The sequence below is a fragment of the Littorina saxatilis genome, linkage group LG2 (genome assembly GCF_037325665.1).
Source record: "Littorina saxatilis isolate snail1 linkage group LG2, US_GU_Lsax_2.0, whole genome shotgun sequence".
NCBI classification, from domain to species: domain Eukaryota; kingdom Metazoa; phylum Mollusca; class Gastropoda; order Littorinimorpha; family Littorinidae; genus Littorina; species Littorina saxatilis.
The window spans coordinates 66,649,255-66,663,586 of record NC_090246.1 but is presented as its reverse complement, the minus strand read 5'-3'; the positions used below and the strand labels follow the sequence as shown (position 1 = coordinate 66,663,586).

General features: G+C 39.1%; 1 protein-coding gene across 4 annotated transcripts in view; it reads right to left on the bottom strand.

Annotated features, from left to right (window-relative positions):
• Window positions 1-11,853, bottom strand: part of LOC138959571 (vesicle-fusing ATPase-like) — a 29,797-nt gene extending 17,944 nt beyond the window's left edge. Inside the window, exons 1-5 of one of the 4 annotated variants that reach the window (XM_070331109.1) lie at window positions 11,708-11,853; window positions 3,094-3,179; window positions 2,656-2,755; window positions 1,772-1,890; window positions 922-1,067 (exon numbers count right to left, since the gene is read on the bottom strand). In XM_070331109.1, the coding sequence (XP_070187210.1) occupies window positions 922-1,067; window positions 1,772-1,890; window positions 2,656-2,755; window positions 3,094-3,179; window positions 11,708-11,719 (463 nt within the window). In that variant the 5' untranslated portion in view covers window positions 11,720-11,853. Of the gene's footprint in view, window positions 1-921; window positions 1,068-1,771; window positions 1,891-2,655; window positions 2,756-3,093; window positions 3,180-3,973; window positions 4,118-4,162; window positions 4,359-11,707 lie in introns of those variants that run through there. The other 3 variants (XM_070331111.1, XM_070331108.1, XM_070331110.1) reach the window with 3 other exon arrangements.
• Window positions 11,854-14,332: the final 2,479 nt, after the last annotated feature.

The following is a 14,332-nucleotide window of genomic DNA, read 5'->3' as shown; positions in this document are numbered from 1 at the left end:
CATTAAATGTAAAAAATGAAAGAAAAAAGCAGCTGCAAGGACATACATATTTTCACTAATCCCTATTTGAACTTAAGCAGTAAATTTAATCATCACCACAAGGTAAAGAAGCTCAAAACAAAATAAAAGACTAATAACATAGATTTGTCATCAGTTTCAAGAGTTTTTATTCATAACCAGCTGGGGAATAAATAACACTGTTCCCCATGTAACAAATCGAGGTGGTGAATGGGTTTGAGCTTTCAGGCGAAATGTGGATTGTCAAAGTAAAAGCCAAAACAGGCTGATTGTTTGATGTGTGGAACAATCGTGGCTTTGGATTAGTGTTTCCAAGGACAACAATTGGAAGCATTCACTCTCAAAGACCCGATCAATGTTGATAATTACCACAGCGACTCATGGTCAATTTGCAACTTAACTCTGTAATCGCAAAATGCATAACGAAAAGTCATAAAACTATTTTTTTAAATGGAATATGCCAAAAACCTTACTGAACTCGCAAACATGATGGCAGCTCTGTACATTCTTAGACTGGAGGAAAAGCCACGGAGAAGCTACCTTTGACGTCACAGACAAGTATATGACGTGTTATCTCAAACTACTGTGACGCGTTTTGAAAATTACATTCAGAACTGGGACCCCGTCTGTTATTGTGCATACTTTTGCTCATCCAAAATAATGACAAAAACGATGTTTGTTTGCTTGTTGTCAGACCAGCATTTTTTGTTGGTGCTCGGGGAGCAGATCGCCTTCGGTTTTCATATTTATCGACCAAACCTAAAACCAAACCTAAGACCATATGCCCCCCTCGGACCAACAAAAAAGCTTGTCTGTCAACAAGCCACCAAACAACTTTTAATATACAACACATCCTTAAAAGTAAATTACACTACAAGTATACAACCAAACAAAAGTTCAAACCTTCCACTTCTTTCACTCTCAAGGAGTAGATCTTGGTGTCGAAGCTGAAGATAAGGGGCTGGTCGACAGTCAAGGAATGGTTGCCAAACGTCATCAGAAACTCTGCTGCAAGCTTGTCACTGTCAAGTGTCACTGGGGGTGTGGAGCTGGATAAGAAAAATAAATACACAGCAAGTCAGTATAACAGAAATAACAAGATTTATTAAACAGAGTTGAGACAAGATCGAGTTTAAAACATTATGTTTCTCTTTGAAGAAAGACAAACAGAAAGAATGGAGTGGAGTTTGAACATTACTTTTGCTCTCCCAATTAAAAGACAATAAGACTGTGAAAGTGTTGACATTTACTTTTCTCAACAGTCCAAAATATTATCATCAGGGATAACAACGGTTTCTAAAGGACTTCAACCCTTGGTGAGTGCCCTACTGTTCAAAAATATTTAACAGACATAACCAATACAGTGGGAACCCCCCCTTTTAAGACCCCCTCCTTTTGAAGACCTTGTTTTCTCAGACTGTCTGTTCATTACCTCTGTAAAATTACCCCCATTTTCAGACCCCCTCACTTTTAAGACCCGATTTTATGTATTACGAAGGTCTGTTTCCCCAGACCATACTGAAATATATATATGAACTAGATCCCCTTCTTTACCAAGACTTCTTAATTCAGAGTCTATAATTTTTACTTCATCTCTTCCTCATACTATTTTGTTTTCAAAATATACTGGTTTTAAATACTATACTGTATTGAATTAATCCTTCACAAAACACTTTTAACACAAGATAATATATATTATATATGATATATATATGAGAAAATGATAATATATATGAAAATGTGTGTGTCTCACCTCTTCTTCAGCAGGTGGTCTATCTCTAGCACCACGGAGCCAATGCATTGTGTCTTGGAGTTGAACTGATACACTCTGACCTTTATGTCTGCATTCAGCACGATACCAGCCCATTTTCTCTGTCAAACAAGAAAGTCACAATGATCAGCTCCAGCTGTGAAAAGTTTTCTAAAAATCATGTTGTTAAGAAGATTTTATACTTTGACTTTGAGGGAAAAGTGTGTCTGCTCCTGAGAGTCAGGTGAATTTTCTTGTTAATCAATCAATCAATCAATATGAGGCTTATATCGCGCGTATTCCGTGGGTACAGTTCTAAGCGCAGGGATTTATTTTTTAATTTTTTAATTTTAATTTTATGCAATTTATATCGCGCACATATTCAAGGCGCAGGGATTTATTTATGCCGTGTGAATGATAATCACTTCTTTTTTCTTTAAAAACTGAGATTGTGATAACACAGATACTGTGACTGCATGAGCATGGAGTGGATAATAGACACTCAGCCTGGCTGACTGATCAACTTGGCATCAGACTGCTAAGACATCAATAATGAAAAACTTTAAAATTGCAACTAAAATGCCATACATAATTCAAGTTCAGTTCATCAGTACATGTATTATCAAAACCAAAAAAAAAATATGCATCCAAACTATCAATATGATGCTGCATGCACACTGCATGCACACTGCATGCACACAGACACATACACCCCCATCAAAACACAGACACTGAGACAAAGACGCAGATAAACAGATGTGCACGCGGGCGCACTCACACACGCACACACACACACTCGCCACTAAGGTAGAATTTTTTTTAAAGCTTTTACCATTCCAAGAAACAAAACATGTACTAATTATCTGTCTCATCGTTAGCATAAATACCTGTACAGCATTGAATGCTACTTTCCCTTGGCCAGTAGTAGGATGTGTTAAGGTGGTGAAGATAAAATGACTGTGAGGAGTTGGTGTAACTTGAATGTGCCTGCAACACATAAAGTGATTACTGTACAATCAAAGGGTAAATAACGATAACATTCACTGACATAAAATAACTAATATTTTGCAGAGATGAAAGAGGTTTACCTGAAATGTCCTATTACACACTGTAGTGTAATGACTATTGAACACTATATTCTGGCCTTCTCCAAAAGCAATTGCACAAAATCAAAATATTTAGGATTTTTGTTAAAACTCAATTCACTTATTTCCACACACAAAATTGCTGAGATGTACCATACTACCATACCTGAAAAAAGGACTGCATCAAAAATATCTCCCTGACAATAATTATTCATGCAAGTAAAATACAGAGGCTCTTACTTGGCGTTATTAAAGTCACCATCGTGAACCAGCACACAGTTGGTGAGCGAGAGATCCTCTGAGGGACACTTGATCGCTCGGAACTCCTGCAACATTACAATAATACTTTATCAACTCACTCAGACAAATTCATTTTCAAATTCATTCTTTGATTCTGTCCACAGTTTTGCAGCAAACAGTACAAAGAGGTACCCTTCAGCATCACACGTGAGCACTAAACTGAAAGCTTTCTGCAAGAAAAAATGTGTCTGTGCTTGCATGGTGAGTGAGAGCTCCTCTGACTGACAGTAACACTTGATCACTCGGATTTCCTGCAACAGCATGCAGTTTATCAACAAATGTAAGTTACAAGTTCATCCGGTGTACACTTGCACGGATGACATGTAAACAAACACTCGACTCAAGCTTCTTGTAAAATCGTTCCTATATTCCTGCCAGGAAGAATGTTTATGCAAATCTGTTCTTCAATTTGCACACCCTGCGCTGATTGCATTGCACACAAAAAAATATCAATGACCAGTAAACATGTTCTGCATCCTCATACTGGCAGCTGGACTAGAGTAAAACTGGAGGTTGTAGCAAGCATAGCGCATCCTGCCAAACACAAATCCTTGATGCTGCTGTCACTGTATGCATGGTTAAAAATAAAAGAGACACAACGGAATGCCTTGTCTGACACTAGCTATTTATCACACATTGTTAATGATACCTGCATGAATAACAATAAATATAACTGTCTCACATTGTCAGCAAGCACTGTGGCAAATCAGCATAACCCAATTGATTACATGCCAACAAATCTACCAACTGCGCAGTGAAAAAATTACTACCAAATATCAGACATCTATGCAGAGCTATGAAGAATGCCTGAGAGTCTCACCATTAACTGAGTTAGCCGTCATTCACATCCCCTGCAATCAATAATCAGTCTCCTCTCTTCAGATATAAATCACACAATGCACGCAACAACACAGCACAAGCTGATACTGATCCCATTACAACAACAACCTTGCAGCCTTCACATTTGAAAACAGCCCAAAAAAAGTCAAGGATTTTTCCCCTGTCTGACCTTGAAGTCACCCATGGCCAGTGAATTCAGCTAAACCACCTTGTCCCTCAGCTGTTGTGGTGGTCACAAGTTTCCAAGTTATAATAAAAGAGGCTGACAGTCCAGAAATCTTGGAGGGAAATGCCAGAAGGGAATGGATTCCTACAGCCTAGGCACACAGTTTTGTCACTAACAGGACTCAGCCTCTCTCCCTCTGTACCTCTCCTGGGCGCTGCATACTGAAGCTTATTGATTTTTCTTCCCCCAACATCAATGTTTCACTCCCTGGTGCTGTGCTGCAGCCCTGATAAATGCTGTGGATCAGGACTCAGCTTACACCTTACAAATCATGTGCCACTACTGGTTACAGAGGCAATCTTAACATGATACACCATATCAAATTATCATAATAGTTACCACTGCTAACTACATGAACTAATTACTGTATGAATGAGTTGATGCCCTTTCACTTCTGCAAGGACTATAACACACAATTGCCATTCTCAATTCTCAGCCCTGCTTACTACAACATATTTTACCACCAAACTGCAGGCCTGGCAGTGGCAATTGCATGATCAACCTAGCTTTCCTTCAACCCAATAATTATCTTCATAAACAAAAGTGAGGAACTCATATATGCTTCACAGTGCATCTGAATCCCACACACTAGTGATACAGATTTTTTCTATTGATTTGTTTTAATACAATATCAAGTTAAGCTGAACAGCTTGCCCACCACAAAACAACAGAAAGTAATCTGCCATTCTGAGGCAGTATCAAAATAAAAAATATGAAACAATTTAATACACGTACGTATGTAATTTTAAAACTAAAAGGCAGAGAACTCCATTTGCAATTGACAATAATTTAGACTTTGTAACACTAGTTGGCTCTAGCATATTCCTTGTACTGTTGCAGATGTCTGCAAACTTTAATAAAGCACTGATTCTTTTTTTTATTCGTGGAATAATATATCTTATGTCAAGTCACAATAATTTGAATAAACAGTGTCTGCTGTTTGAAGGGGAGGGGGGGGGGAGGGGGTGCTGACAGTGACAGTGACAGAACATTTTATGTCCATGTCTTAATACAAACAGAGAGTACATGCCAGCTGGAGTTTACAAGCTATTCTTGCCCATGCTGCAGCACAGGTAAAACTATGGATTATATAATTGTCTCACTGATTTATTGGCACATGAATAGGCTGGGTCATATGTATTACAGTGAAGAGAGTTTTTTGTTTGTTTGCTGTTGTTCATGCTGCTGAGACAATATTTCGAAGTGTATGCAGCTTTTTTCTCTCTCTTTACATTTAGTCAAGTTTTGACTTAATGTTTTAACATAAAGGGGGAATCGAGACCCTCGTAGTGTATGTGTGTGCATGTGTGTGTGTGTGTGTGTGTGTGTGTATAGATCGGTTCCGAGAAAACTACTCGACCGATCTTCATGAAACTTCATGTGAGTTGCTGGGTTTGATATCTCTGGACATTTTTTCTTTTTTTCGATAAACGTCTTTGATGACGTCATATCCGGCAATTAGACAAACTTGAGGCGGCACTGTCACGCCCTTGGTCAAGTAATCTTCGACGAAGTCCGGACTTTGATATGCATTTCAGCCTGGAGGCTTAAAATTTAATTAACGAGTTTGCTCATTAAGTTGTCATTAAAAAATAACATCCACTTAGAGATTAAAAAATCATTGCATTGTATTCCTCGTTTTCTCCTGAATTAAAAAATATATAAATATGTTATGTTTACTTAAAAAACGCGCTCAGAATTAAATAAAATAGATCTAGTATAATGTTCACATGCTTCGTGGAGACGGGTCTTCAGGGAAGTTTAGCCGAGACTATCTGGTTTTGGTGTTGATCTTTTAGTTTGATGCCTACAGATTGACTAAATGTTTTTATATCGCTTCACGCGACTTGTTTCTTGTTGTTGTTGTTTTTTATGGGGGGGGGGGGGGGGGGCGTGTCGGACCGAGGGGGTATATATTGTCTGCTTCAAAACTAAAGAAGTCGTGTGGAGCAATATCAAAACATGATTAAGTCAATCTGTCTGCCTGGTACTAAAAGATCAACACAAAACCTGGGACCAGTCATCCGTGAGACTTCTGAGGCTTGGTTAGCCGAAACCTGAAGACGGAAACAGGTTGCACCCAGGTTTCCGCGAAGCATTAAGGGATCACAGGACCAATTTTGTGTAATTTTGAGCACATTTTCAAAGTACATGTAATGATGTATATATCTAATAAACGCCTACTCCTTTATAAAAGTATAATTTTCACCCTAAGTAGGGGATGGGTGTTTACTGGGTAATACAGCCTACCCATGAGCAGTCCCTCATGTGAATGGTGATATTTACTTGATCATTTGGTACGAACATGTCACTGACATTGTCAGACGAAGGTGTTCGTGCGTTAATGCGACTATGACATTTTTAAACAGACCACGGCAAAAGAAATCATATTGATTATTTTATGGTTTTGTAATAAACTTTCACAACGCAAATGACACTGAAATAATGATTCAAGATATGTTATTCAGAACGAACGTCAGGAGTTCAAGCAAATAAATAAAAATCATAAACAAGTTGGAAACTTAACATTGCATAAAATGTATAGTCAATTAGTGTGAACTCACTGAAGTCATCTAGTGCTAACAGGGCAGATATGTTTGAGGGACATGCATCCTCTCGCTCAAAGTCAACCTCTCTGTCTTTTTCAATCTCAAAAGAATCTTCAAACTCTGTATCCTTTCATGGCATTATGTACAGATACTCTGATGTTGAGATTTAACTCAGCTGTATAAAACTTAGTTTCACAGCATCTTTATGTCACGAATTACTCAGATGAAGATATTCTGCATCATTCAGGAATAGGGAATGAAACAATCCCTGGCACCAGTTACCCAAAGTTGAGGGTGGGCATTTGTACCATACCCTACGCACAATATTTGACCCAAACTTGAGGGTCACATTTGACTAGATACTGGGTGTTTACAACGTACTTTACGACTGTTTTTTTATTTTTAATTTATGGATCCACGAAATGATAAAGAATATAATGCAATTGTCTTGGAATCTGTAATCCAAATTCAAATTAGATTTTTTTTATAATTTTAACCCCTTCACTGCCACAGTATAACAGCATTTTGGTATTGCTGTGCGCCAGGGCAAATTTCGCTTTCTTCGGTAGGTTCACTAATCTGTTCACTGCTCAATTATTTATGGAGATATCTCTTAGATGTTTGGCATGTGGTTTGCTTACACCCTTGGCTATTATGTGATAACATGATCATTGGACTTTGTTTGCGATTGTTATAGTAAAAATCGATATAATGACCATTTTTGTCAAAAATTACAGTTTCCAAACTTTCACACACAGTACTGCAGGATGTAAAACTGCAGAAAACACAGCTAAAACTGGTGTCAAACATCAGGTACTCACATTACAGCCCATAACAGTATTCTTCTGTGTAGTAATCCATAAATCACTTCTTGTAGAGCTTCCATAACACTGTATCATTTGAAAACAGGTCTACAAGTTGATGTCCGACTTTCGGCCGCCATTTTGAATCTTTAATAGATCGGAATAAACTTCTAAAAAAGTTTTCACCACGTGGTTATAACTTATCTGAACGGTCAATGGGAAAGAACAAGGGGCGGGGATGTAGCTCAGTCGGTAGCGCGCTGGATTTGTATCCAGTTGGCCGCTGTCAGCGTGAGTTCGTCCCCACGTTCGGCGAGAGATTTATTTCTCAGTCAACTTTGTGTGCAGACTCTCCTCGGTGTCCGAACACCCCCGTGTGTACACGCAAGCACAGGACCAAGTGCGCACAAAAAAGATCCTGTAATCCATGTCAGAGTTTGGTGGGTTATAGAAACACGAAAATACCCAGCATGCTTCCTCCGAAAGCGGCGTATGGCTGCCTAAATGGCGGGGTAAAAACGGTCATACACTTAAAAGCCATGGGAGTTTCAGCCCATGAACGAACAAACAAACAAACCCCTACAAGAAGTTGGACAGTGGTTACCTCCTATTTAGTTTTCACAAATGTCCTGAAAAATGCTGATGTAAATGCCACGTACCTAGTACGTGTATGGGCGTATGACAAACCAAACATGACCACGTACCTAGTACGTGCTGGGCAGTGAAGGGGTTAATAACCCCCTGAAAATAATGTTCATAGTCCTACTACTAACATGACATAAAATTCCATAGTCCAACAAATTAAGTTAAATACGTTTGACCAAAATTTCAATCAATTGGATTAAAAGATTAGGTTGTCACAGTACTGGCTCAAGTTTTGTTAATTTAAAAGCCGGATATAATTAATGTTATCTAATATATTTATCAAAAATGACAAAAAATATCTGGGGACACCATCAAGTTTCACAGATCTCTCCGGTAGTTTTATGTGAATGACTGAATCACTCTGCAGACTATAGTAAATGGCAAAAGCTATACACACTCCAAGTGTATACAGGATCGATGGGTCTGTATACACTCCGACAATGAAAAGCTCTGTTACAAATCTGAAGCCAATGAAATGCCCCCTAACAAGTCGTTAGGGTTAGTCAATGAAAAATCAGTCTGGCGTATGGACTTTCGCTATCTCTTTTTCGGAGTGTCGAGGGTTGGCAAATAATGTACATACACATAGTATACAACTGTTTCTAGGTCGATACACACTCCAAGTGTGTTCCAAACTCTGACAGTAAACTGCCGTGAAGCATCAGTTTCGTGTGTGTGTTTCAACTGTTTGTTTTTGTTCCCAGCGTACTTTGATACAATGAATCGAAAGTGAAGCGTTCCTTCGCAAAATGGCGTCAAATGACACTTGGAGTGTTGATGCGGTTCCGTGTCTGGTCTTTCATTGTTTCAAGTACACCCCGAGAATGTAATCTTCGTTACAGCAAAGGCCGTGCAGCATCATATTGTTTTTGTTTCTTTGTATTCTTATAATCAACTGTTCTGCGTGCCTATCGCAAAGTGGTGTCGAATTGCAAATTCGCTTCGCAACCAGAAGTTAACGCCGGAGTGTATACAAGATTCTGACCCCTATATACACTCCGTTGTGCGTACAGGGTTCATACAGACACCTGACAGTGAAATTCAAGGAGTATTCAAGGAGTTTTCAAGGAGTATTTCCGGTATCCCAGCTCCACCATGGCAGGCTCCAGAGAATCAATCAGGGTGGTTGCATAAGCATGTCCAAGAAATTTGGAAGCGTAGTATTCCGTTTGGACTTGCTGCCCGTTACAGCAACGAACAAAAATGTCAAGTTGCTTCATTTTGCTGAAAAACTTTAATATTAACTTTTTTTTTTTGCCTGCACTTCAGAATTCAAGGAGGTTCAAGGAGGTTAAACACAAGAATGACCATTTTCTCCAAATTCAAGGAGATTCAAGGTCCTTGAAAAGGGGGGTTGAAAATTCAAGGGGATTCAAGGAGATTCAAGGAGCGTACGAACCCTGGTATAGCCAGTGCGACACCACCACCACCCAAGTGACATCAAACAACAGTCCTCAATATATATACTGCAGTTAAAAACATTATCCAACATCTGGGCATTATTGTCATTTGTATAATATTTCTGATCAATTGGAATTTCACACTGTATCTGAAACTGATCGGTCATCTGATTCTAAGTGTGTGTGGTGAGGTGGGGGTGAGGATGGGGGTGTGACATTTTCATCTTTCGCCGTGGTGATATTTCGATTCTCGGCCTCGTTGATCTAGTAATAATAATAATAATAATAATAACGGGCATTTATAAAGAACCTTATCAGAAGTTCAAAGCGCGTGACAACAATACATGTATACAAAAATCATACAATCACTGTCAGATTCAAACAACACATCATGCACATCTCACATTCCCAGACTCTATACTAAGGAACTATCCGTAATGTTGTTGGAACAAGTGAGTTTTCAAATTGGACTTAAAAGATGAAATGGATGGAGAGTGACATAATTGAAAGGGGAGTGAATTCCATAACTGAGGTCCATAATACGAAAACGTGCGGAAGCCATGAGCCTTGCGTTTAAAGCGACCTTGACGGAGAAGTCGAGCATCATCAGAAGAACGAAGGGTGCGAGAGGGAGTGTAGAGGGAGACCAGTTCAGAAAGATAGGCAGGTGCCGATTCAGAGATGATATTGTAGCAGAAGCAGGCAGCTTTATACCTAATACGTTCAGATACAGGAAGCCAGTGAAGTTCTTTCATGAGAGGAGTGCAGGGTTGTCGATGCTGTGCTCTGAAAATGAGACTTGCAGCAGAGTGTTGTACTTTTTGCAAGGGTTGGAGAGTGGAGTCAGGGCAGCCTATGAGAAGGGAGTTGCAGTAATCTAATCTGGACAGAATGCAGGATGTAACGAGAGTTTTAGTGGCATCAACAGTGAGAAATTTTCTTATGGAACCTATTCTTCTGATCTCAAAGTAACATGTCTGACAGACTTTTTTGATGTGTTGTTTCATTGAAAGGTGGGAGTCCATGATGAACCCAAGATTCCTAGCACTATCAGAGAGAGAAATGTCACTAGAACCTACTGTGATGGAGGCTGGAAGGGAAGTGGTCGAAGAGGAAGCTCCAGAGAAAAGAAGAAATTCAGTCTTGTCATCATTTAACTTGAGCATATTGTTTGTCATCCATGATTTAATATCTGAAGTGCAGTTTTGGAGAGTGTGCGTCACCGCTTGGATTTCTGTAGGCTTGCATGCTTGTTGGAGTTGTGTGTCGTCTGCAAAGAGGTAGTGATTGACTGCGTGTTGCTTGATGACGGCAGAGAGAGGAGTGGTGTATAGTACAAATAAAACTGGGCCTAGAACTCTACACTGAACAAAAAACCACCCTTCGATAGTACTGATGAGCGACCTTGTGTACCTTACATTCATGGAGCCAAATTTGTCCAACCAATTTTTTTAATTTAACTTAGAAATTTGATTCATCCTAAAATGTTTTCCTTCTTACTCAAGGGACGTAACCCCTCTGTACACGTTTTCGAATAAATCGATTTTGGGGGTGAAATCTATTACATTTCACCACCAATTTTCTTCACATGCAAGAAACTGACATGCTTTTCGTCCATAAATAATTTCACTTTTTAATTTTACCAGGAAACAACATTTCAGTCTTGAGTATACATCGAGGGGGAAATATGTACACAGGCGAAAGATGAAATCGTGACAGGGGCGGTGTTTGACTGCTTCTCTTTAGGTTTTTCGTCTCATTTGGCCGCTGCTTTTTTCCAAGAAAGCATACAACAACGGCATCAGACCTTAAAACATACAGCTTTTATAATGTTCCATCAGAGCGTCAAACCGAACACTGTACCCGGCATTTGATACATGTATGGATTACAATTTACAGAGAAAATCTTGAAAAGACGATTTTTCTGTACGGTACTTTCCATCGTAAACTGTCTGGTATCTCTGTTTGCAGCTGGTATAACCTTATTTGAAGTAAAAAAAAAAATTCACAGAATGTAAACAGCTGCCTGAAACAGTATCATTACTAACCAAAACAAAATCAATAATTCGTCAGCATACGCCTCCAACTCACCCGTTCAGCCATTTTGTAGGCAGGACAACTCTCGATAACTCTTGCACTCAAACCCGAGTTGCTCCGCTTCCTCCAGTGCGGTTGATAAACAGCAAATAATATTGGTCAGTAATGAAAAAGAGTTTTAATAAACTTCTCAGTCTAAACACTCAAATAATCTGATCGAACTACGACGGTCCTTTAGCTCAGTCCAGTTTTATAACTGCCATCACTGCCACAGTGCCACTGGTACCTGAGGAAACAGCACAACTGACGCCTTCTTTTGACTCACTGCTTATTTTTAGTGTGCCAGCGTGGCCCAAAAACGTGTCACCGCGATCATGGTTGGCAAAACTTTACAAGAACGTTGGTTTTTCTCCAGAATAACTGCGGAGAAAAACTGTCACAGATTATTCCGAAGAAAATGTCCATCGCAATAATGCTGCAGAAAAACATATAAACTAGGCTATCATGCTGCAGAAAAACTATTTTGCTGCAGAAAAAAACCGATGCCGCTTCGGCGGTTAATGACATTATTCAGAAATGCTGGAGAAAACCCGTTTTTTCTCCAGCATTTCTGTTTTTCTGCAGAATAACTGAATAAAGTCATAATCCGCTAAGGATAATTGTGTGCTCTGTCACACTGTGTTCTACACAGGTTACAAAAAGCGTATTCATAGGAGTCAGTCAATTAGGGAACGAAGTTATGAATTTGGGCCGAGGAGGTGGAAGAAATACAGAAATGTGGATATATTCAGTAACAAAAAGACATTCAAAGTTGTTCCAATCTGAAGCACGACTAAGACATAACAGGCTACTCAGTCATGCAGTGCCAAACTGATCATCACACTGAAAATTGGACTGAAACTGAATCAAGCAATCGAATAAAAAATGATGCCGGTCCAACGTAGGGGAAGGGCTCCTAATATGGACCGGCTCCTAATATGGACCACCTCTTGATCTGACAAACTAACGGCGCTAGAGCGCTAAAAACAATTTCATTCGCTGTATTCACCCTCTCTGGATAACTTGCGCATGTCAAAACACTGAGTTGCAGAAACACAAACCTTAAAACCGTTAGGCTTTTTATCTTTTTTTCACTTTTGGCAGCGTTCACTCTAACTTTGACGCCTAAAACGGACTCGTTTCTGTCCACAGCCAAAGCTTTTATCACACAAAAATGGCTAAGTGTTCTGATCATCTTACTCCTCGTATGACAAGAGTATGGCATTGGTGAGTACTCTCTTTCAAGGTCACGTCGACGAATGTTTGCTTCTCAGTCCGCCTCCGATAAAACTTTGTACTACAATTTACGCGATTAAAAAAAGCACCCCCAAAAACAAACAGACTTACACACGGACGAACGGACAAAACCGAGAAAAAAACACGATTCAAGTAAACAAGGAAACAGACGCAGGGAATTTTTTTTCTGTTCCTTCGCCGGGAAAACACCCAACACTCAAACAGATAAATTGATTGTAAGAACAAGTGTTGACTGAAACTAAATTTGCAACAAATACATTAGAAAATGACATAGAATTAAATAAAATAGAAAGTTTATTTGGGTTGTTGTTTCTCCGGCATCTACGCATAGTCAAATTTGGAAAATACATTTTGAGTGAATCTGCACCCAAACTAAATGATAATGAACTGCTCTTTTATTACCTTGTCGACTTTTTTCAAATCTGATTAATTTTCCTTCGAGGTGGACCCTATCAAGTATACTATCATATGTGACTATGTTTTGCAATAAATATACTTTTTATTCCATTTGAACTATAAGAAAACGCAGTGACAGGTTTCAAGCAATAAGTGAGCCTACATACTCGATAGAGTTTGGGTCTGTAACACGAGAAAATTACTCCCACGAGATCTAGATTTTTACTCCGGAGTAAAAATTTCGTACGAAAATGTTACTCCCTTTACAAAAAAAACCACTCCCCCATTACACAAGAAAATTACTCACCACGACAGGTGAGTTCCGAGTAAACATTTCGTACACAAATGTTACTCCCCTGACGAATAAAAAACGAATAAATTACTTCACCCTAACACGAGCAATTTAACTTCGCATGCCAGGTGTACGAAATTTATACTCCCTTGTCCCCTGTTAGTCTTGGTGGTGGAAGGGGTGGAGGGAGGGTAGCGCGACATTCGTTTGGGCGAGATCACATATTGGCATTATCCCTTCGCCCGCATCCCATTTTCGCGTACCAGATTTTTACTGGAAGTAAAAACAAGTCGCGTAAGGCGAAATTACTACATTTAGTCAAGCTGTGGAACTCACAGAATGAAACTGAACGCACTGCATTTTTTCACAATGACCGTAGTCCGCCGCTTGTGCATAACGGAGTGAAACTGACGAGCCTGTTCAGCGCGGTAGTGGTTTCGCTGTGCTGCATAGTACGCTTTTCTGTACCTCTCTTCGTTTTAACTTTCTGAGCGTGTTTTTAATCCAAACATATCATATCTATATGTTTTTGGAATCAGGAACCGACAAGGAATAAGATGAAATTGTTTTTAAATCGATTTCGGAAATTTTATTTTGATCATAATTTTTATATTTTTAATTTTCAGAGCTTGTTTTTAATCCAAATATAACATATTTATATGTTTTTGGAATCAGGAAATGATGTAGAATAAGAT